General features: G+C 39.0%; 1 protein-coding gene across 2 annotated transcripts; it reads left to right on the plus strand.

The window, feature by feature from the left end:
• Positions 1-571: 571 nt before the first annotated feature.
• Positions 572-22875, plus strand: LOC138056691 (lysine-specific demethylase 5A-like). 2 transcript variants are annotated; one of them, XM_068902541.1, is made up of 27 exons: positions 572-846; positions 951-1028; positions 1298-1357; positions 1527-1589; positions 5747-5815; positions 6110-6226; positions 8589-8696; positions 10125-10254; positions 10370-10623; positions 11867-12022; positions 12289-12561; positions 12853-12945; positions 13066-13154; positions 13229-13511; positions 13971-14165; positions 15216-15333; positions 15412-15478; positions 15569-15690; positions 15816-15966; positions 16098-16215; positions 16784-16930; positions 17430-17550; positions 18307-18394; positions 18611-18749; positions 19438-19617; positions 19756-20703; positions 21103-22875. In XM_068902541.1, the coding sequence occupies exons 1-27, from the start codon at positions 691-693 to the stop codon at positions 21805-21807; spliced, it is 5028 nt and encodes a 1675-aa protein (XP_068758642.1). In that variant the 5' UTR covers positions 572-690; the 3' UTR covers positions 21808-22875. The 2 variants fall into 2 exon arrangements, with proteins under 2 accessions (XP_068758642.1, XP_068758643.1); XM_068902542.1 differs by having other exon boundaries at positions 596-846; positions 10125-10212.
• Positions 22876-23546: the final 671 nt, after the last annotated feature.

A 23546-nucleotide genomic window follows, 5' to 3' on the forward strand; every position in this document is an offset into this window, starting at 1 on the left:
TTGGGAAATCAATAGAAAGGTTTTAATGTTTCATGTCTGTAAGGTTAAGAGAGCAGGTATTACTAGTACCCTTCAGTATCTGCCTTCTAGCTTTTGCTATTTGAGGATTAAGAGATTATACATAACACGACATTATCATGAGAAGAGATTCTTCTGACACATAGTCTCACTTACATCTTGGAAATATAAATTTCAACACTTGAAAAAGACACATTTTCCATTTAAAGCCTGTAAACTTTTAATATACGCTTGAAATGTAACACCTAGACCACGTAAAAATCACGTTTCAAAATCATTCACGCGATTAAACAGTCTCCGGTAGACCTTATATCAAAGAACTACTTGATTCACGTGTTCACTATTAAGCCTTACTTTTTCTTTGAAAGGCACTTTTATAAAAAAAAAACGTGACTGGCATTCTTAGCAAGTGTAATTGTTTTATTTCCCGGTGAACATTGAGTTTCCGAATAATTTCCTTAAAAGCTTTTCTCTCACAAACTTTACGTCATTATTAAAAACCAGCAGCCAATCACGCAATTGACCTATGGTCACGTGGTATTACAAACACAACTAAGTTCACCGCTCCGGTCAGATGAGATGATTTGTCGATTTTAAAAATGGCGTTGTTGTGTGGGAAATGCGAGTCCTTTGTTTTGAAATGGTTGGTTGTGCTCTGACGCGACAGCAATCATGGAGGACGAAGGGGAAGAGTTCATTTTCAACCCACCTCCAGAAGCTCCTGTCTTCGAACCCACGGAGGAAGAATTCCAGGACCCTTTGGCTTACATTGCAAAGATAAGGCCGTATGCAGAGAAAACTGGCATTTGCAAGATTCGACCTCCACCGGTTATAGATCCTTTTTTTGCCTCTTAGAGTTTTATTTTTCTTCTGTAAAGGCGTTTATTTTGGCCATTAGAGGATTGTTAACACGAGTTGATATTTAATCTTAGGAGTGGCAGCCCCCTTTTTCAGTAGATGTGGAAAGTTTTAGGTTTACACCAAGGGTTCAGCGTCTGAATGAACTAGAGGTAAGCTGTTGGTCTTTTTCGAGAAATCCATTGCACATCACACTTAAAAATAAGTTCATATTGCCCATAAGAAAACGTTCGGTGTTTTTCCTGATCTTAGTTGGTTTGTTTTAAAAAGTTAGGGGTCTTTAAATTTGATGTTAATGATCTAAATTTTCACTTTTATAAGACTGGCCCTAAGTAGTAACCATGTGTCCCTCCCAGTACTAGTACATGTCTCTTTTTACCCACACATTTCAGTGTTAACGGCTTTTTCTTTACACATACAGGCAAGGACAAGGGTCAAACTCAACTTTTTGGATAGCCTTGCCAAATTCTGGGAACTTCAGGTGACTACTTTTCAAGTAGAGTGTTTCCTTGCTGGGTTGATCTTGGCGAATGTGAAATCCCTTCTCAATGGCAGCCATATTGGTTTCGTCATGTTTACCTCTCATTTCCTATTCTCAAATAATTCCTGTCGTTCTAACTAGTTGTCTCGTTAAATATCTCGTTTCTTAGGGAACTACTTTCAAGATCCCAACAGTGGAAAGAAAAAGTTTAGACCTTTTTCGCCTACACAAGGTGAGAGAAACCTTGAATTTAAATATGGAAAACCAGGTCTGGGTTCAAGAAAGCAACGTGGGCTTTCGCATTCAGTCTTCGTGATCGGAAGGAATCTCTTTAGCACCATTCCCGTCGTTCCAGGAAGTTAGTGTGCTCTTAACCTCCTTACCAGGAAATCGCAAAGAGAAAGTTTTGTCATGGAGAAGAATTTTACTCTGCCATATTAAAGCTTGACACTTTTTTTAAACCGTTTAAATTTGCACCTTCCTTGATTGCATTCATGGTCAAAAGTCTTTTGCTCGCAAGAATAGAACGGGGCTTAGTGTTTGCCCCATTCTAAACGAGCATTGCATGCTCCTCAATTTTTTAGATTCGACTTTGGAATATCAGATTAGTCAGTGTTTACCATTTTGTCCAGTGGCAATCATTTGGTTAATGATGGCATTTATGATTGTGAGCAATTGGTGCCTCTGTGTTGCAACAACAACTGACTGTGTTAATATAAGTGAAAACGTGTGCAGTTGGGATCAACAGCTGTAAGTATTTTACAAGTGAAAACAGAACTTTTGTGGGTTTGAATAATATGGCTGGCTTTATTTGGGCATTCTGGTTAACAATAATTCTCCCATGATACTATAAGCCTGTTGCTTAAAACTGAAGTTGTTTTAAGTAATAGATTAAGCTGTTTTCTCATGTTCTTTCTTTAACAATCAAGGCTTTTTTTGTGCACTCAAATCCTTTCTTATTGTACCATCCTTCTAACTGTTGATGTTCAGTTAATACCAAGAGCAAATTGTAAAGAGGCTGTTTAACATTATTGTCAAGAAGCAGTATGATCGAACTGAAATTAATTTGTCTGTATTTATTCACTATTTTTATGGTCTTTACACCCAAGATCTCTCTCCATTTTGTTGCTGTAACTTTCAGTATGGCAATTATGTATAGAATGAAAAAGCGTTTTCTTAGTATGATTTATTTGTTGGTTTGAACACTGCAGTTACAATTCTAGACATCTCAAGAAACCAGCCTGGGGTCTCAATCAGCATTTATTTCCATGTCTGCTATAGGTGCATTGATAGTTTTTTGTGCTTACTGGCTATTTATAGCCAGTAAAGCTCTATGTCATTGTCTGCACAAGAAAGAAAACAAGTAAAACCACATCACATGATCTCACGAATCGCGATGTCAGATCGACGGCCTACAGAAACTGGTCCGGGTTTTCCCAAATCACTTTTTATTTTCGAAAATAGATATTTGCCTTTTTTAAGTGACAAATTGTTATCTTTTCTTCAAATGTAAATATTCTGATAAATTAACTCTTTTTGAGGCACTTTTACAGCAAAATTTCTCACAATTTTTTTTGGCGCATGGTTTTTTTGAAATTTTTTTATTCGCTAAGGTTTGCATCTTTTTAGTACAAATGAGAGCTCAAAATAAAGATTATTTGAATCTTTCAATATGATTTTTTTTGTAATTTAACATCAAAATTTGCATAAGAAGGTAAATATCCCATATGTATCCCGTACGTAAGAGAGGAAAGAGTTGTACTTACCTCTTCATCGCATTCTCATGGAAAACGCAGGAATTTTTTACAGAAGAGATTCTTTCTCCATTCATTAGCAATCATCCTTTCAAATCTTGCAGAAATCGACCGATTTGCAAATATTTGATTTTTTTTTAGTGAGATGATAAAAGGTCATATTTTTGGGCAAACCCAGGCAATTCACGCAACACCAGGCTCCAGTTGTTCAAACAATGGATAGCACTTTCCGTCGGATAAATCACGATCCACTGGATACTTCAATTGATTTTGCTAGTGTTTATCCGCTGGATAGTGATTTATCCGCTGGATAGCGCTATCCATTGTTTGAACAACTGGGGCCAGAAGTGATAAATTTCTTTTCACAAAATGCCCTGAATCGAGAAGTATCATCTCAGAAGAAAAGAACATAATTCTAAAGGCTTATTATATGCAAAGAGTAGGTTCTGGGGGTAATTTTGAGAGTAGAAAATATGTTAATGGCAAGCTACGTGGAATACTTATGATGTTTATGCAACAAAGAAGCTCACTTTTATTTGACAAGTATATCTTTTGCGACTGCCATATTTTGCCATAAAACCCATCCAGATGCCTTTGCTATACTTGTAAGGTGGCTCAAACCAGTTTCAACACTTAAAAGAAACGTTCTTAGAAGAATTGACACTACAACACTTATCACTTAACAGCAAAGTTATGGTACCATATCAAACACCAATTATTGCTGAAAAAGATTCGGTCATTTTTGTGACGTGAAAAGTTACTGTGGCAACAGGAAAGCCCTGCGAAAACAGCTCATATTTTGGCTTTAGCTGTTTATATCTCAAAAATGAACTCAGTGACCCCCATTTTTTATTTCTGAGATGTAATCAGCAGGTCAAGAAAAAACTCTCTGCAAAGTTTGAAAAAGTGTGTGGAGCAGATTCAGAGCCACCTTAATCTTTTGATGCCTAAACCGACCAGACTTTTTACTATTTTACTCTGTCTAACGCCAGATGATTTTACTCGTCAAGGGGGAACCCCCAGGAGTCAATGGGTTAAATTTTAGAATTGAAGATTTACTTTGCAGAGAGTTTCTTCTTGGCCTGCTGATCACTTTTGTGCAATAAAAAATTGGGGTCACTGAGTTTGTTTTTTTCAGATATGACCAACTAAAGCCAAAATATAGGGTGCTTTTGCAAGGCTTTTCTGTTGCCATGGTAACTTGTTACGTCACAAAAATGACTGCATCTTCTTCAGCAATAACTGATGTTTCACATGGTATCATAATATTGTTGTTATGTGATAGTGTTGTAGTGTCAATCCTTCTAATAACAAGGTCTCTTGAAAGTGTGGAAACTGGTTTGAGCCACCTTAAGAAGCTTTCTCTCTATATGTATATTTATTGATTTCAACCAAAATTCCGTTTTTTTTGTCCACTGTGGACGCTTTGGCATATCAGAGAATGACATCATCTAACTGATCCCTATAAAAACTGGCGAGTGTGACTGACTAATTTTATAAACATCCGGTCTACCAAAATTTGGAGAGAAATGGAAATAACACAATTTTTCAACAAATTTTTCATCGATAGGTTGAATTCGCATGGTGGCCCACATTTGACCCATTTGTCCGTGTGATGCTTCAAAATGAGTTTTAAAATAGTAGTCATTTTTTTTACTTAATATGGTGTCTTTGAACTGTAACACGGGATACATAAGGTATCTCCCTTCCTGTTACTGGTCCTGGTACTGAACGTTGTTAGTACGTTTTTCACTGCGGACTTGTTCTATTTCATGTTGCTTGTAAATGGTGTTTTTCTAGATTATTTGTAATATTCGTTGAACAGGCACATCTTTGCTCGTGCAAGTGATGGTGGTTGTAAACCATGTTAAAGCTTTCAACTTTATTGACAGAAACTAATACAGTGCGTTGACTTGAAATTTAAGTTTGAAAAGGGTTCTCAAAAATTCGCAACTGTCCCACAAATTTTCTCCTTCCTGCTTTGGTGGAGAGCTGTAAATTTCTGGGATGGGATGGAAAACATGACTTTGGAGAATTCCCAGCCAAATTAGAAGTTACATTAAAAAAATTATGCAAATATGTGTAATTATTATTGTTTCTGTGGTTCCATTGCGGTATATAGTGCCCAAGGTTGTTTATTTGATGTTAGGGAGAATTTATTCTTGCTCATCTTTCCATTTCTTTATTTACTTTTACTTGTTGGAACTTACTGACAGCCACAACTTATCTCACAAAAATAGTTTCTCACATAGCCTTTGCCTTGTCCTAGCAGTCCTAGAGCATTGGTACACTACAAAACCTGCCACCATAGGTTCATAGGTTCGAAAAGCATTGTCAATTTCGATTACAAATAAGAATGAAGCAGAAGATGACGATGTTAATCGGTTTACCATTCATTACCAGTGAGCACATGTCCTCTCAGGGGACTATTTTTTATTTTTATGATTGATGTTAGCCATTTATCACAAGAGTAAATTCCGTATTAATAACTGTCTTTCTTGAGCTATTTTCCAAAATGGTTGGATGATATTCAATAGCACTGTGACTGGTTTGACATGATTGCATCTTGTGCAGGAGAGTATGTTCAAGGATGGAAATCGTTTTCTTGAGTTAATGTAAAGTTGTATTTCTTTAGACGGTAAATGAGGAAGGAGGATTTGAGTTCATAACCAGGAAGAAGAAATGGTCAATTGTGGCGAGAAAGGTACATTAACTTTCAAACAGCTGCTGTTTGAGGGTAAATAATGATTTTGTTTGGCTGTTTTTTGAAAAGGGGATCTGCTGGGAGACTGCCTTTTGCAAAAATCATTCCTTGTAAAGTTTGTAACTACTATATTTTCAGTTCTTGGACTGAGCAAGAAATTGAACACCTTTTGTTTTATTTGATTTAGGGTTAGGGTTAAGGTTGTCTCATAGGGAAACAGTAAGTTTTGCAAGTCATTGATTGTAAAAGAATCATTTTGAGTTTTAAGAAAAACGTTTTTACTTGTCTCTGCAGATGGGATACCACATCGGGAAGTCGGCACCATCTCTTTTGCGTATGAATTATGAACGGTACCTTTACCCCTATGATATTTTTCAAGCAGGAGCATTCACAGGGGATCCACAGTCTCAGGTATGGCTTCATATGTTTTAAAGTGCACCTAACCCCAAAATATTTTTTTTGCTAAAATGAATCTTTGCAACTGTTTGAAACGCATTGCGGGCATTTTTTCATTTTTCATACAAATCCTGCCATTTTATAGCTTAGAAAGTTGCAAAAATCCAAGCATCTTTTGTTCACGACCGAGTCAGAAGGGGAGTGGGTCTATTCCTGATTTGACATCAGAAACTGATTTACATTGCATTAACTCTTTGTAAACATGCATGCAAAGTAGATTGTGACGTCAGATCAGGAATAGACCCACTCCCCTTCTGACTCGGTCGTGAACAAAAGGTGCTTGGATTTTTGCACATTTCGAAGCCTATGAAATGGCAGGATTTGTTAGAAAAATGAAAAATTTGCCACAATGCATTTTGAACAGTTGCAAAGATTCATTTTAGCGAAAAAATATTTTGGGGTTAGGTGCACTTTAAGAATCAGTACAGCCATAAAGCCTGGTTTACACTGTGAGCATAGGCATACACATTAACATAAGCATAATGAAGTTTACACTTGTTACATAAGTGTAAGAGAAGTGACATGAAGAACTGACAGGCAAACTCTACAATATAACATACAATAGAATATACAATGCAATACAATTATTGTTTTAGCCAAACAGAGAAACAGAGACTGGAAACAATACTTTATGCAAAATTTTGGAGGAACAAACAAAGAGTATTATGGTATTTTTGATATTGACTAATACAATACTATATCGTATTGTAGAGTTTGCCTGGTAGTCCTTCAGCATCTTCGATGTTTTTGAATTTTTTTGTTTAACCCATTGACTCCCAGTGGTTCCCCATTAACGAGTAAAATCGTCTGGCGTTAGACAGAGTAAAATACTAAGTCTGGCCACTTTCGGCCGGTTTGGATGTCAATGGGTTAACCAGATATTAAAATCTGATAGGAAGCATGTTGGGAATACAAATGTTAGGTGTGATACTTTCAGTTAGAAGCTGGGCCAGCTTGTTTTGAGCCTATTTAACTTTATGAATGAAGGGGTAGTTTCTAAAGAAACTGTGGTGCTGCGTCGGTGGGGAAGTAGTATACAAAAATTTGGTTTATCAACGGAGTTGATAATGTAAATTGACCACCGTACAGAGATTCTAAAAGCTGACGTTTCGAGCGTTAGCCCTTCGTCAGAGCGAGCCCTTTAGACTGGGTTAGGGCTCACCCTGTCATCCTCTTATTTTCTGGTATTAATTAATTGTGTAGAAGTATTTTAGAAGCACAAAAATGAGGAGATTTCTTGAAGAAATAAGATTTACATTCTTGAAAGTCCTTGGGGGAGTCCAGGTGGCTTAGAGGATATCACTAGTACCTTTCCACCTTTGCAACCTGGGTTAATTTCAACCTCAGCCAAGGGTTGTTTCTCTGGGTACTCTGGTTTTCCTTCCTCATCAAAATCAAAATTGACTCTCAGTCAATTAAATCCGGCTGCGGGCAGATAACCTCAATAGGGATGACCTCTGGTATCCTCCCCTTTCATTTATTCAATGAAGTGAATCAATAGGGTTGGTATTATTATTATTATTATCATTATCATCATTATGATAATGATAATGATAATAATAATGATAATGATAATGATAATGATAATAATAATTATGATTATGATTATGATTATTATTATGATTATTATTATTATTATTATTATTATTATTATTATTATTATTATTATTATTGAAAAGCCCTTGAAACTTTCATTAAAGAATATGAAGAACTCTGCTTCAGAACTGTATGATTGATGTTTACAGCTGTAGGAGTACTTTTGGGGACCCTTTTATCTAGTTGGCTGCTTTCATAAAATAACAAGCCTTCTGATTAATTGAGGCTGAAATCTTTATATGCTCCAAAGAAGGACACTTAAGAGATTTCACTCTGTTAAAGACCAGGGCCTGGTTGTTCGAAGGCCGATTAACTTAATCCACGATTAGCTTAAACTTTTGTTTTATGTTTTCAACTTTTTGGGGAAAATTTCTTTTGCTCATTTTTGTTTTTCAAGATTGACTTCTTCTATTGTAAAGTTTTGCCTAATATCAGCATTGAACAGCATTTGTGAGAAGACAAATAAGCTCCTTGGTTAATTTTTAATCTGGGATAAGCGTTAATCAGCTTTTGAACAACCGGTCCCAGATGATTTTATTAATCAGTTGGGGTGCTTCAGGTTAGCATTATCTTCATCCTCTCAAAAACTACTTGTCCTTTAACCCTTTGACCCCCAGGGGTTCTCCATTTACAAGTAGAATCGTCTGACATTAGACACAGTAAAATACTAAGTATGGCTGATTTAGGGGTGAAAGGGTTAAAGAATTTCTTTCCTTCTTAGAATTCTGAAAGCAAGAAAGATGACAAAGATAAGGATTACTTTCCACATAATTCACCTAACACAAATTACCAAATGTCCAGGAGATCCAAAAAAACTAGAGCAGAGGAGGTAGGAACTGCCCAATGATGCTTGTATAAAACAATTTGCGAGTTCTTTGTTCTGCCTAAACTCTCTCTGGTTCCCTTCAAACAAGACAGCCTATAATAAGTATAGAAGAAGGAGATAGTTTCTAAAGAAACTGGTGCTGCGTCGGTGTGGAAGTAGTATACAAAAATTTGGTTTTATCAGCGGAGTTTACAATGTAAATTGACCACCGTACAGAGATTCTAAAAGCTGACGTTTCAAGCGTTAGCCCTTTGGCAGAGCCCTTTGATTTGCTCTGATGAAGGGCTAATGCTCGAAATGTCAGCTTTTAGAATCTCTGTATGGGGGTCAATTTACATTATCAACTCCGCTGATAAAACTAAATTTTTGTTTTTTGTTCAAAGTATAGGTTGTGTTGATTTTGTGTACAAACTTAAGCAGACATGTAAAGATTGTTGAAAGGCATGGGAACTTTCCAATAGTTTTGTAGCTGTTGCTGATGATCATGGCTTGCATACTTTCTGTTTTTCATTTTTTTTTTTTAAATTCTGCTTACGAGCCAGTGGCCCAACGCACTGGAGCCTATCCCCAGTTTTCTGTAGCTTGAAGTGACTAGGAGTATTTCTACTCCCCCTTGGATGGGGTCCTAGTCCACCCGCAGGGCTTAAGAGGTGAGGTGGCCTCATGGTTAGTGTGCTCGACTCTGGATCAAGTGGTCCGGGTTCGGGTCCTGGCTAGGGACATTGTGTTGTGTTCTTGGGCAAGACACCACACAAGTGTATAAACGGGTAGTGGCAAATTTAATGCTGGGGGTAGCCAAGGGAAATAGCAATAAAACCATAAAACCAACTGGTTCATTTAGCTTTCTAGCTTGCCCATTATGACTACTATATATAATTAATTATAAATTTTAATCCTACTAGACTGTAAAAAAAAGAAAAAAATGTACGCCGACAAAAGCATAATAAAGATTAAGTAAAGCTGTGATCTTGGCAGTTATGAACGCAATTTTTGGATCATATATGAACAGGCTTCTTTACAGAATTGCAAAAAGTGCGTTCGTAACTGCCAAGATCACAGCTTCACTTGATTTCATATCTGCAGTTCACATATGATCCATTTCATATATCATTTCATCATTGATTCATTCCTCACGGGAACATTGGAACCCACAAATGACCGGTTCCCAATGTCAGTGGCTTCATACCTCAGTTAGTTAGAGCGTCGCACCGGTATTGCAAGGTCACGGGTTCAAACCCCGTTGAAGTCCCGAATTTTTCAGGCTTCTTTACGCAATTGCAAAAATTGCGTCCATGACTGTGAAGATCACAGCTTCACTTGATTTCATATCCGCAGTTCATATATGAGCCATTTCATATATAATTTCATCGTAAAGATTGTTATTATTATTAGCTCTGTGATCTTATTATTTATTATTTTATTATTTTTTAGCTTGAAGCAATAGACTTTGAGAACAACCCAGAGTTGAAAAAGTTGCAGTTCCTTGCCCCAGGGCCTAAAATGGCAGGGCTGACAAAAGGTACTTTGCCATCTAAAAAGGATCAAGTTAAAGTCAAGCAAGGTAGTGTTGTGTACAATGTACCTTTTTCCGTAAAAATGTAAGTTGAGTTAAGCTTTCATAAAAATGAAAACTCAAGCCCAAAGTTGGTCATGCTGCTTCTCATTATTCCTAACAGAACCTGATGATAGCCCATTGAAAATGGAAACTGATTCTCAACACAGAAGTGAACAATGTCCTGGTAAAACCAAGTTGCCGGTACATGTAACAGACAACATTTTACCCTGTCCAAGCAAACAGAAAAGGCAGAGGCAAAATGTGAAAGCTAAGCTTGAGAATTTATCGCAGCTGAAAGAACACGAATTCACAAGAAGAAGACCAGTGAGAAGGGCCAGCAGGAAAAACTATTTTCCAGACACACTTATTGTCTTTGTGAGTGATTTTGTGATCATTCTGCTCATCTTGTTTCTCTGATCTGATTGTACCTTTTCCTTCAGAAGTAATTTTCTGTTGGACTTGAAGAAGTTGATAAAGCTAAACATATCATTGATTTTGTTGCAACTGTTGGAATTCATGCTGTGTACATGTTTACAGTATTTCTTGTACTCTTGTTTAGAGAAATGGAAATAAGTAATAAATAAATTTGTTTTTCAGTTTGTATGGAGTGTAAACGATCTACATGTATCTTGACATTGTGGAACAGTCTGTGTAGTCAGATTAATTTTGCTCTCAATTAGTTGTAGTTTACTTAAGGTGGCCAAACACAGTTTTCGCGCAGCACGCACATTGATTGTAAAAAGATTAACATGGCTTCAATACAGCAATCATTTTATTGGCTCAACGCTTCTGCTATCTGTACTATTTTTCCTCATAATTAAACAAAGTGTTTTGATGGTTTTAGTCTTTTGTGAGAAATGTACCCTAAAGACTCTTGTATAAGCCGCACCTTTTTGCTTAAGTTTTGGGCCAAAAATCGCGTTTGCGGCTTATACACGAGACCATTGCTTTCAGAGGGAGTAAGCTGGCTTGTATGGGTCACAAATTGAACTGAAAATCTTCAGTAACAAAGATTAAATGATATATGAAATGATATATGAAATGGATTGTATATGAACTGTGGATATGAAATCAAGTGAAGCTATTATCCTCGCAGTTTTGAATGCAATTTTTGCAATTGCAGAAGCCTGAAAAATTCAGGACTTGAACGGGGTTTGAACCCCTGACCTTGGGATACCGGTGTGACACTCTAACCAACTGAGCTATGAAGCCACTGACGTTGGGAGATGGTCATTTGTGGGTTCCAATGTTCCTGTGAGGAATGAATTAATGATGAAATGATATATGATTCATTCCTCATGGGAACATTGGAACCCACAAATGACCAGCTCCCAACGTCGGTGGTGTCATAGCTCAGTTGGTTAGAGCGTCGCACCAGTATCACGAGGTCACGGGTTCAAACCCCTGTGTGTAAAAAGTGTGTTGTAAAATTCATGGTTGTGAAAATATGTGGGTGACTGGTAATATTGCACTTGTTTTGGAACTTTCGTTGGGTTGAGTTTGCCAGATAATTGAGAATGCAATATCACAACAGCCCACTGACATCTTTAACTTAAGTATTTTTGAAATCCATGGGAATGCATTAAATTAATGCTGTAAAAACTGCCTAAATCATTAGGATGAATACCTTTGTCAAGTGTGCAGCAAAGGTGACTCTGAAGAAAGCATGCTTCTCTGTGATGGCTGTGATGACAGTTACCATATCTACTGCCTGATTCCACCATTATCATCTGTACCTCGTGGAGACTGGAGGTGTCCAAGATGTGTTGCAGAAGTAAGAGGCCTCAGATATTCTCAATTTTTGCACTGATATGACCAAAAGTCACTTGCCTGTGGTTTTCACACCTGGGCAAGTTTTCTCTTGCGGAAATTATTTAACAAAACATGGCTGTTTTATTGTGAGCAGTTTCATTCTTGTATTTTACGTTCTTAGTTAAATCAGGGATGAGGTAGTGATGCTTATTGCAGGCCACTTACATAAAATTAAATTGAACCTTATTTTTGTTAAATGAGTGCCTTTTATTGATTATTGATCATCAGGAGTGTAACAAACCTGTTGAAGCATTTGGGTTTGAGCAAGCCAAGCGAGAATACACACTGCAGTCGTTTGGAGAGATGGCTGATAACTTCAAAAGGGAATATTTCAAAGTTCCACCAGAGCAGGTTCCCACTGAGATAGTGGAGAGGGAATTCTGGAGGCTTGTGTCCTCAATGGATGAAGATGTAACTGTCGAGTATGGTGCTGATCTGCACACAGCAACCCATGGCAGTGGATTCCCACGTCAATATAATGCTGTTACAAGCGAAGAAGAGGTGGGGATGTAATGACCATAAATTATATGAAGCTGGTGCCGGCCCTTTGCAGCTGTTTAGAACTTTTTTTAACTGCTGGCTTTATTTTCAGTAGAATCTTGTTTTTAACATCCCTTTTGTTTACAGTTAAGTTTTACCTTCATGAAATACCCTTTAATCCTGCACTTATTTGTTTATTCATTTATTGTTTCAACAATGCCAATATCAAGACAGGACACATGTTCCAGATGTTGTGAAAAATGAGTACCCCAAAAAGCCTGTTGCAAGTGATCATTCTCATTTTATTCTCAGTTTTATGCCAAATCAGGCTGGAATCTCAATAACCTTGCAAACTTGGAAAGATCTGTTCTGTCACACATCAGTGCTGATATTTCAGGAATGAAGGTTTGTCAGTTGCCATAATTTATATTCTTGGTAGAACTGTGGAGTTATGATAGTTATCATGATTTTAGTGTTTCAGTAATGATTATTATTGTAAGAACTACACCTTTTTACTATACACAGGTTCCTTGGATTTATGTTGGCATGTGTTTCAGTAGTTTTTGCTGGCACAATGAAGATCACTGGAGCTATTCAATAAACTACATGCACTGGTAAGCAAATTAATACTTCTGTGAGGAATCCTTCAGTCTGCAATTTGAAGCTGCAACATTTCTTTGTGTTTCAGGGGTGAGCCAAAGACATGGTATGGTGTGCCAGGAGAATGTGCGGTAGATTTTGAGAAAGCGATAAAAGAAGCAGCACCAGAGCTGTTTGAAGCTCAACCTGATCTTCTTCATCAACTTGTCACGATTATCAATCCAAATGCACTTACTGCCAACGGTGTCCCTGTGGTGAGAACAAACCAGTATGCTGGTGAATTTATTGTTACCTTTCCAAGGGCTTACCATGCTGGATTCAATCACGGTCTGAACTTAGCTGAGGCTGTCAATTTTGCCACTGCAGACTGGGTATGTAGCTTGTTGTTTTCATGTGGAAGCCAACGATAATGTACAATATCTTTCTTAAGTTTCCTTAGTGTTTTGGTGTTTTGTCTTTGTCTTTTACTTGTTCTTAAATGCATGTTTAATCAATGTGAGTCTCTGGATAGTTGTTAATTTCATTGTTTCTTGCTAACAAGGTTGCTAAAAAACGGCCAGCTGCAAAATTGATATATCACTTACAACCATGGCTGAGTTTTGCAGTGCAGAAATTGGGTGAAAGTAGATAAAAGGCATCACAACTTTGAAGGTTTATTTAGATTTGATAACAAGTTAACCCTGCTTTAAACACCTGGGCCTAAACACTCCCCCTTTTCACACCATTCAAAGTTAGCAGGAACATTACTTACTCACACCACGGTACTGAAGTGAGCGTGGTGGCTTCCAGAAAGTGATGACTTCATTACCAAACTCCGTTGATATTTGCAGCTCCCAATTGGACGCAAGTGTATTGATCACTACCGTGAAATGGCAAGAAATCCTGTATTTTCACACGAGGAACTGGTTTGTAAAATGGCTGCCGATCCTGATGGGTTGGATCTTGACCTGGCCAAAGCAGTTTATGATGAAATGTTGGCTGTTGTTGAGAGGGAAGCTAAGCGCAGACACTATTTAAAAAGAATGGTAGGTTAAGTTGTATCATAAAAGAATTCTACACTAAGTGTTCAAGTTTCAAATATGTACTTATTTATACTGGTTATTTAAAGGGGCTAGGTCACGCAATTTTAGGCAATTTCAGCACTGATCGAATGGTCATAGAATTAACTAAAATATCAAAATAACTGTTCAAAACTATAGAAGAACTCTAACAAAACACAGGGAAGCCAAGAAGGGACATGGATGGACAAAACTGGAGAGGATTGAAATGGATTTAATTTGGGTAAATTTGAAAAACGTCGGCCCACCTATTTTCAAATTTATATCAATCTATATCAAAATGTCATTTACAAACTTGGAAAATCATTCTCAGTTGTTATGTGGCAGTGATTTTGCAATGAAAGACTCTTGCTCTGCCAATTTGACGTTTAGAGCTCATAATTAACAAAATTAAACAAAATTACCTAAAATAGCGTGACCTAGCCCCTTTAAAGTATGTGTACAGCGTATTTAATCATCATGTATAAATATTAACTTTGAGGAGAGTTCAAAAACAAGGAGTGAAGTGAAGTGAAGTGAAGTCTTTATTTATCAAGGGTAGCTCAAAATAGCATCTAAATGCTAATAAACTAGAGTGCTTTAACCCTTTGACTCCTGGGAGTGAGACTTGACAGATTTTACTCTGTCTAATGCCTGACAATTTTACTTGTCAACTAGGGATGTCCTAGGGCGCCTGAGGGGTCAATGCGTTAATCAGTCAAAAACTGCATCCCCTGCATTAAGGAGTTGTGAACTAAAGTCCTCTGACCTTGAAGTTTGCCTGAATAGAATGTCAGGTTTAATTTCTTGATATTTGTTTCTGAATTTGATAAGCACGCATGAAAGGCTGTGACCACTTACTTAACCAGGTGCTCAACCCAGAACATCCTCTGTTAGTGGTCAGAGCAAAACGTCACCCAGGCCCTCTGAATTTCAAGTCCCCTCATCTTAACCTATAAGCTGTTTGACTACCCAATCAGAGAGTGCCTTTTCACCATCAAAAGTTCTTTACGACAAGTTTTCTTGTTTGCTTTTCAGGGAATTTCAGAGTATGAAAGAGGTGAAGCATTTGAGTTGCTGCCTGATGATGAGAGACAATGTACAGTGTGCAAAACCACTTGTTTTCTGTCCGCTGTACAGTGTTCTTGTAGTCCAGGTATGGCTGAATATCTCAGTTGTTAGATGGTCAAGTTGAAGATATTATCATTGAGATGAATTAAATTTTGTTTTTCAGGTAAACTCATGTGCTTAGACTGTGTCTCGGAGCTGTGCTCCTGTGAATCCTCAGAAAAGAGTTTGAGGTACAAAGTTTCAACAACTGCACACAGGCTGTACTTTAAAATAATGTGTTAGTTGTTTTGAGTTTTACTGAATTACCCTTTCTTTGGTAGATATCGTTACACTCTTCACGAGCTTCCCTCTATGCTGTTACGCCTGAAGAGAAGGGCTGACTCGTTTGATAACTGGGCTACCGAAGTCAAGCGAGCCCTAGATCCCTCAGATCCTAGAGTTGGTGAGTTATTTGAAGATATTCAAGCCTTTACTGTAAGGTCAAACTGCTGAACTACACCCTGATGTTTCCTGATTTGAAATTCAAGTTTAAAAAATGATGTTGTTGTTTGTTGTCCTGATTGATAGATGTATCAGAGCTCAAGTATCTGGTGACCACTGCTGAGCAAAGTCAGTTCCCTGACTGTGATTTGTTTCAGCAACTCAAAGCTGCAGTGGCAGAAGCTGAACGCTGTGCTAGTGTTGCGTTACAGCTTGTGAGCAGAAAACACAGAACTAGGTAGAGAAACAATATTATTCAATTAGAACTTTGCAGAACTGTGATTTTGTTTCATAATAACATCAGGATGTAAAAGTACATGTACTACTGCTCAGTAGCTTGAAAGCACTTTTATGTCTTTATTTTTTCAGGCCTCACAGTGGTGCAGACACCGCTCCATCGACTCGCTTGAGCCTTGATGAACTGCAAGGTTTTATGCAACAGCTACAGAACCTGCCTTGCGTTGTAAGGGAGGCAGATTTGGTACAAGTAAGCAACGCATTTTTGTGAGATGATTATAAAAAAAATGGTATGGTATGGGGTCCAGGGGGGTGGGAAAAATGGGGTAATCCATTTGGGGATATTTAACCCTTTCACCCCTGTGGGGTTCCCCATTGACGAGTAAAATTGTCTGGCATTAGACAGAGTAAAATCTATAAGTGGGCACTCTTGGGAGTGAAAGGGTTAACTGACTACTGCAGTGCAGTAACTGTTAAAGCAAGAAAGCAAGCTTATCGAGGAAGCAGTGTTCTGGAGAAGCCTTGAGGGCAGTAGTTCCAAAGAAAATCTGGAGTGGGTCATGCTGAAGTCAATACCTAGCAGTTTCTATGCATATTTTGTCAAGTTTCCCACTTGATTTGTTGGGTAAGGAAGGGGTCCTGCTTTGCTGGAATTTTGCTCTAAAGCTTTATTTTGAATGGAATACTGGAAGAGATTTCTTTACAAATTTAGTTGGCAAGAGAAAGCTTTTTTTTTCCTGTTAGCTTAAGACAGTGTTAATTCATGTTAAAATGAGGTGGCAAGTCGTAGATTTAAAGGGTTTTTTTTTTTGGATCAGGAACTCATGACACATGTAGAGAGTTTTCAGTGTGAAGCACAGAAGGTGATACAGAGCAGTACAACTGATGTAACTAGATTACAACAACTCTTAGATAATGGACATACACTGGACGTTGACTTACCTGAAATACCAAAACTCAAACAGGTATGTATGGTGCATTAATGTACATGTAAATATGTGCGGATCGGGGGGGGGGGGGTATTTTGCTAAAGTACCTTGGAAAAAACCCCTTGTGGCACAGAGAAGAGCGACATGATCTGTAGTCCAGGAATCGATCCTGGATCACATTGTTGGAGGTTAGAGTGCTCTCACCATTGCACCAACCCTGTTCCCTGGAAAGGAAGGAAAGTTTGTTGTTGAACATGTCTTTTTCCTTGCTTTGGGAGGGATTTCTCTTTGTTCATCAAAATGGATTTGTCTTCAGTTGTCCCAATTAGGACTTCACTGCAGTTTGTAAGTGATCATTTTGGTTTCCTTCTGGCAGCATTATGTGGGTTTTCACGGTCTTTAGGTTCTATTTAGATAACCTCTTTCATGCTGGGAGTTAAAAAGCGCATTTGAGTAAATGATATTTGGTTTTCCCATATCTAGTACTACGAAAAGGGAATTATGGGAATTAACCATTTGATCTGTTCTCGTTCAGGAATTGCGGTTGGCAAAGTGGCTGGAACAAGTAAATGCTACCTTAGTCAACACGGAAGAAGTCTCCTTTGATACCTTGCAAGAATTACTTGAAACCGGGAACTCACTTCCACAGAAAAAAGGTTTGTGGGTTCATTTGACTAAAAAAGGGATTATAACCGAGACTTTTTTGATAGCAGTGGCGTTGCTTGCAGCCGGTAGGTTCCTTGGCTGCGAACGCATCAAACGTCTTAGATCCCGGGTCAGTTGAGTGGTTTCTAGCGGGACAAGTCCAGTTGTCAAAATGGACGAAGCAACAGCCGGGGTTGTAAAGCTACGATCCTCCGAGTTATGGGCGCAATTTTGCAATTGTGTAGAGAAGCCTGAAAATTTCAGGACTTCAACGGGGTTTGAACCCGTGACCTCGCGATACCGGTGCGACGCTCTAACCAACTGAGCTATGAAGCCACTGACGTTGGGAGCTGGTCATTTGTGGGTTCTAATTTTCCCGTGAGGAATGAATCAATGAACGAAACGATATATGAAATGAATCATATACTGAACTGCGGATATGAAATCAAGTAAAGCTATGATCCTCACAGTCATGGACGCAATTTTTGCAATTGCGTAGAGAAGCCCGAAAAAGTGCAATTGCAAAAATTGTTAAGGGTTAGAATAGAATAGAATTTTATTTGCTCAGTTCATAGTTAATGTACTATTTAAAGTTGGAAACAACCAGATAAATAGATAAAATAATCATAATTACAATTTTAATTAATTAAATGTTTGAGCCTAGGAACTAAATAAACCGGTAGGTTTTCGAGTTAGCCCCTAGCTGAGTTGGATAGAAAATTAACAGAAAGGAGTAGTTCCCCCTGTGATTTCTTTTGTTTTATTAGCAATAGAGAAAGCAGTTGGTGAGCTTCGTGCACTAGTGTCACTGGGTGAGCGCTGGGAAGAAAAGGCTAAACTGTGTCTTCAAGCGAGGTGAGAGTTAAAATTAGTGCTTTGTCACACACCCTTCATTTCTCTTTCGGAACAACCGAACTGACGTAAGTTTTATGTCAATATCACTTTCCGGCGTAACATTCATGATATCCTTCTTTTCGCGACTTGCAAGAAAATTAAAACTATCTTTGTTTATAAGAGTAATTCTGGTTCTCAAGTCTCAGTGTTAAAACATCTTTCTCTTTTTTCTGTCAGACCACGTCACGTGATGGCCACAGTAGAGGCTATTATTCAAGAGGCGTCTCGCGTGCCACTGTACCTTCCAAACGTGAGTGCCCTCAAAGAAGCACTCCGCAAGGCTCGTGAATGGTCTGACAAGGTCGATCAGGTTCAGGTAAGATCGAGACACCAAATACGTACCTCAAAGTTAATAATAAACATAAAGCGAGCTTGCATAAGGGGTGCATTAGAGTTGTAGGGTGCTTGGTCCTTGTGGTTGCTGCAAAGTGATTTGTTATGGGAATTATGAGAACCTTTTCCCAAACAAAAAGGATAATTTTGGGAGCTTCGTCAAGACTTTTATCACCGAATTCATCAAAAGGAAGAAGAAGAAATAAAAGAGACGGGAGCTTGATGTACAGTCTGTTACTTTACTCAAATCAGCCGCCGACCTCACATTTTATTGAAACCCTTGGGTTTTGTTGGTAATATTAAGTTGATTAACTGCAATCGTCAGGATAGGACAAGTGTTATTGTCATTTGTAGCTGTTCGTAGTAGAGCGAGTTTCAATCGAGTGTCGTAAAACCAAACCAAAGTAATTACTTTGGCCAACCAAAAAGGACGGAGACAATTTCCAGTAAACCAATCAAAACTAGAAGTAATTACACGTATCCGACACAGAGCAATTGGTTTTGGTTTGTTTCACTTCTGATTGGTTGAAAAAGTGGCGCGAGAACTTTGAACCAATCACTGAATGAAGTAATGCAAAGCCAAAGTAGTTCGCTAATTGCTTTCGACACAATTGAAAATCGCTCTAAACTTGATTTCAAAATTATTGATTTCACTTGTAATGTCACTGCAGAATGATGATTACTATCCTTACCTCGACGTACTGGAGTCCCTGGTTATGCGAGGCAGACCCATTCCTGTGCGTCTAGAACAGCTTCCTCAAATGGAGTCCCAAGTGGCGGCGGCACGGGCTTGGAGGGACCGTGCAGCACGGACGTTTCTCAAGAAAAACTCGACAACATGTCTCTTGGAGGTCAGAGATTAACTAATTCAATTTATTTCGTCTAGGAGTAGACTGGCTTCCTTTATTCCTAACTCGCAAGTCATACATTCCTTTTTAAAGATCCCTGTCATGGAGAAGTTATTTTATCATCTTGTTTATTTGTTCCAGATCTTGTCTCCGCGGAAAGACGTCGGATTGCACAAGGCTTGTCCAAAGCCTCGCAAGAAACGGGAAAAAGAGAAAGAAAAAGAAAAAGAGAAAGAAATTATAATCGACCTCGTTGCTTTAGACGATTATATCGGCAGAGATCCTGCTTTACAGATCGCCGAGTTTCGAGAAACGGAGAGAAAAGAGATTGAGGCCATGAGGCAACTTCGCGAAGCAAATATTCAGAGGCAAAAAGAGGAAGACAATAAACGTAAACTTGGCGAAAGCTTGGAAGGGCAGTATTGTATCTGTCGGCGTGGACCAGACGGCTTCATGTTACAGTGTGAACTATGCAAAGAATGGTATCACAGTTCATGTGTACCCCTCCCACGCACGCAGGGTGGTAAAGCGATGAGCAAAAGCACAGCGGCAATGGAAGCGGCAAAGGAGCTCAAGTATCTGTGCCCACTGTGTTTGAGATCCAGGAGACCTCGCCTGGAGACCATCCTTTCTTTGCTGGTATCATTACAAAAGCTGCCTGTGCGTCTCCCTGAAGGAGAGGCTCTGCAGTTTCTAACTGAAAGAGCAATGAACTGGCAAGATCGCTCTCGGCAGTATCTTGCCGATGAAAACGTGGTCTCATTGCTTGCGGCTATAAGTAGGAATTCCACAAGCTGGCCTCAAGGTGTAAGTGCCGAGAATTTGTCAGCTTCTGCTGCGTTGCTTCGTCTCGCGCAAGGAGGTCCTCAAGAAGAGGATACGAGTAAACTCGCTTCTAGCGATGTGTCAGTCACAGATGCGAATATTCCGAGTCCAGCCGAAGTAAGACCGACGTTGTCCGAAGAGAACCGAAGACAAGCTGAAGTTTTGATGATGGAAGGAGATTTGCTGGAAGTGTCACTTGATGAAATCGAGCAGCTGTGGAAAGTGTTGCTCAGTCAGAAAAACCGCGAAGAAAACGAGACAAAGGTGAGGAAACAAAGGACTCTTCCGAGCGTTATCCTCGTAGTGTTTACTGATTAAAGTTAGTACTCCCTTCAGTGTTCTTAATTTTCCTTTTGTACTCCCAAGCAGGGTTAATAATATTGTTATTATTATTATTATTATTATTATTATTATTATTATTAACAACTCGAAAACGCCCGGCTTTGTCCACCTTTAATTTCATTTTTTCTTGTCACTCATAAGTGCAAGAATAATAATTCCGTGGTCCGTATTTATACCGAACAGTCGCATTTGTCTAACTAGTCGAGAGGAAGTTGGATCGAATAATTTGCGAATGGAATTGTGTGGATACCCAAGACCTTTCGTTATCCTTTTCTTTTAAACTAAGCAGTGTTACTTACCCTCATCAATAATCGTTTGCAGGTTTTTGAAGTAAAATCAGACAAGGAGAAAGTGAAGAGAAAACGCAAAAAGAAAGACGACGAGAAAGACAAAGACAAGGCAGCAAAGAGATCTTCGAACGCCACAGCAAATGCAAGCACAGCAAATGGCACTGAAACGGAAACTCCAAAGAAACGCAGAAGAAAGGAAAAAGAAAAGGTGACCAAAGTGAAACGAGAGGAGATGGTGGACGTTGAAGAAGACGATGATGATGATGACGAGATCTGCGCAGCACCTTCATGTACTAAACCACAAGGTGATGAAGTGGGTTGGGTACAGTGCGATACCTGTGAAAAATGGTATCATCTTGCTTGCGTGGGACTGAGCCCAGAGAAAGCAGAAGCTATGGATTCTTACAATTGCAAAACATGCACTGGAGAAGGATCCTCTACAAACTCGGCTGTAGGAACACCAGTGCCTGCCTCGCCGGAGTCTGAGAATATTGATGTGGGTGGGACCACGCCTTCTGCCACTAGTCCCAGCTCACCAAGCCCGCCGGGCTGTTTAGTGGATGTGGAAAGCACGGATGCCGTTCATCAACAAGAAAATGCGGAGATCGAAACAAGTCCTGTATCTGTTACCTGCGAAAAGCCTTCCTTGGTGACTACGATCGATCTGTGTTCGGATAACGAAGAAGATATGGAAGCGGAAGTTGATGTGGAAACGGAACAAAGAGAACATCCGTAATGAACAATTTTAATTAACTTGCATCAAATAATTATCGCTTTGTAATGAACAAAACAAGAATATTTTTGCAGGGATTAATCTTGCATCTCCCCGAAGTTTATACACGAACGCTGTGCCTTTTGCAAGCAAGTTTTTGTAGGTGTCTATTCACGGTGGTGAAGATGAATAATGTACGATGCTCAGACCAACCAGGTTAAGAGTTGGTGGTACAAATTTTGCGTGACGTCTCAGCCCAGGTCATGGCTCTGACCTTTAGAATCTATCCGACATTATTACCTCCAATTGCAATGATTAACACGTGTTCCGGTGAAAAGATGTTCTCTGTGTATGTTTAACTTATTGAAGCATCTATCTGAGATTCTGTCAACAGTTGTATCCAATAGTTTGCTTTGCCACAAGTCTCCATTTGTGGGTTGGCATGGAACTCTTCTTCCACCGGGACATTATGCTTCGTGGAGGCAAGGCTAATGCCTTCGTTTCAAACTGGGTTAGCGGGCTAAACACAAAGACAAGATGATTCTGGTAGGCACGCTTTTGCCGTGCGCTTAAGCCCTCATGTCACGCTATGCCCGCCTCATGAGGAAGTGGCCAAACCCTTACCATTTCATTGTTAGAAGGTAACTCGGATCTTGCGCGGTTTCATTAAAAACAAAAATTAATCTGCGTTAAATGATGTTTTGGGAACTTTAAGACTTCTGATTCACTTAACAAGCTGCACAGCGAAGTTAAGATGACAGCGATATAGTCGCATCCACTTAAGCGGAGAAATGTTGTTGTAGGTCAAAGTTATTCTAGCTTTTTGTCCTTCTTTGTCTTTCAGTTGAACGATAGCGATAACGCTACACAGTTGCCATCAACAGAATTTAGCTTATTTATATATGCTTGTAAATAATTCTCTTAAGTCGTTTATGAATTTCCTCAGTCGCATTCTGTCGTTGGCGCAGTCTACGGAATCACCAAAGGTATTACTAGTTCTATATGAAAAGCAGGTAGTTTACCACCGTCAATCCCACTTGTAAGCCCTCAGGTATTTAATTCATGTGAATAAAATATTGGAAAGAATTAAAAGAGCATAGTTCGAAGTTTTTGCAACTTGAATGTTGACATCGGATTCCGCAATTCCTTTTGCCGCGCACCGAGAATAAGGACGGTTCCGAGATAGTTGCAGTTAAAGTAAACTTCATTCTCGTCCCTAAAGTCCGCTTTTCTTTTGTTCATCACTAAGAACACGGACTCTGGCAACAGCCAAAGCAGGCGAATCACTGACTTCCTGCTCTTCTGCGCATTCTCAGAGAATTAAAACAATGGTTGTGAACGGTTTCATCATTACCGCGATTGCGCGCAGTTTTGGCTTTGGCCAGAGTCCGAGTTTGCGCAGAAGAGAAGAAAGTTCATGATTCATCGTCTTCCTTGTAGGGAACAACAAAGAAAATCTACTATTGAACTAAAGCATGATAAACTCTCACGCAGACAATAAAGTGCATACTGCCTCGAACAACGCTTCGCTCATGCATAAAATGTAGGCTCCCACAATGGTCACAGAATAAAGAGACTTTAAAATACTGACTCACCAACAAAATTGTTGAATGGTACGGGCGGTGCCTGATATACGTAACGGGCTGCGGGGAGCTAAAGCCCCGGGTTTCTCGTGGTCAAGTAGAGGAACTCGCCTTCAATTTTTGTCCTGAGGGCCAGCCATCGCTTGTGGTGCCCTCGAAATCACCATACTTGTCTGTCTG

This window comes from Montipora capricornis, chromosome 7 (assembly GCF_036669925.1).
Source record: "Montipora capricornis isolate CH-2021 chromosome 7, ASM3666992v2, whole genome shotgun sequence".
Taxonomy (NCBI): domain Eukaryota; kingdom Metazoa; phylum Cnidaria; class Anthozoa; order Scleractinia; family Acroporidae; genus Montipora; species Montipora capricornis.

Bases quoted from the DNA above. Each gene is read 5' to 3' on its own strand.
- LOC138056691 (XM_068902541.1), top strand. From the start codon at position 691: ATGGAGGACGAAGGGGAAGAGTTCATTTTCAACCCACCTCCAGAAGCT. The intron at 10,624-11,866 runs GTGAGTGATTTT...CTAAATCATTAG, and splicing joins CAGACACACTTATTGTCTTT to GATGAATACCTTTGTCAAGT. The intron at 14,166-15,215 runs GTAGGTTAAGTT...TTTGCTTTTCAG, and splicing joins GACACTATTTAAAAAGAATG to GGAATTTCAGAGTATGAAAG.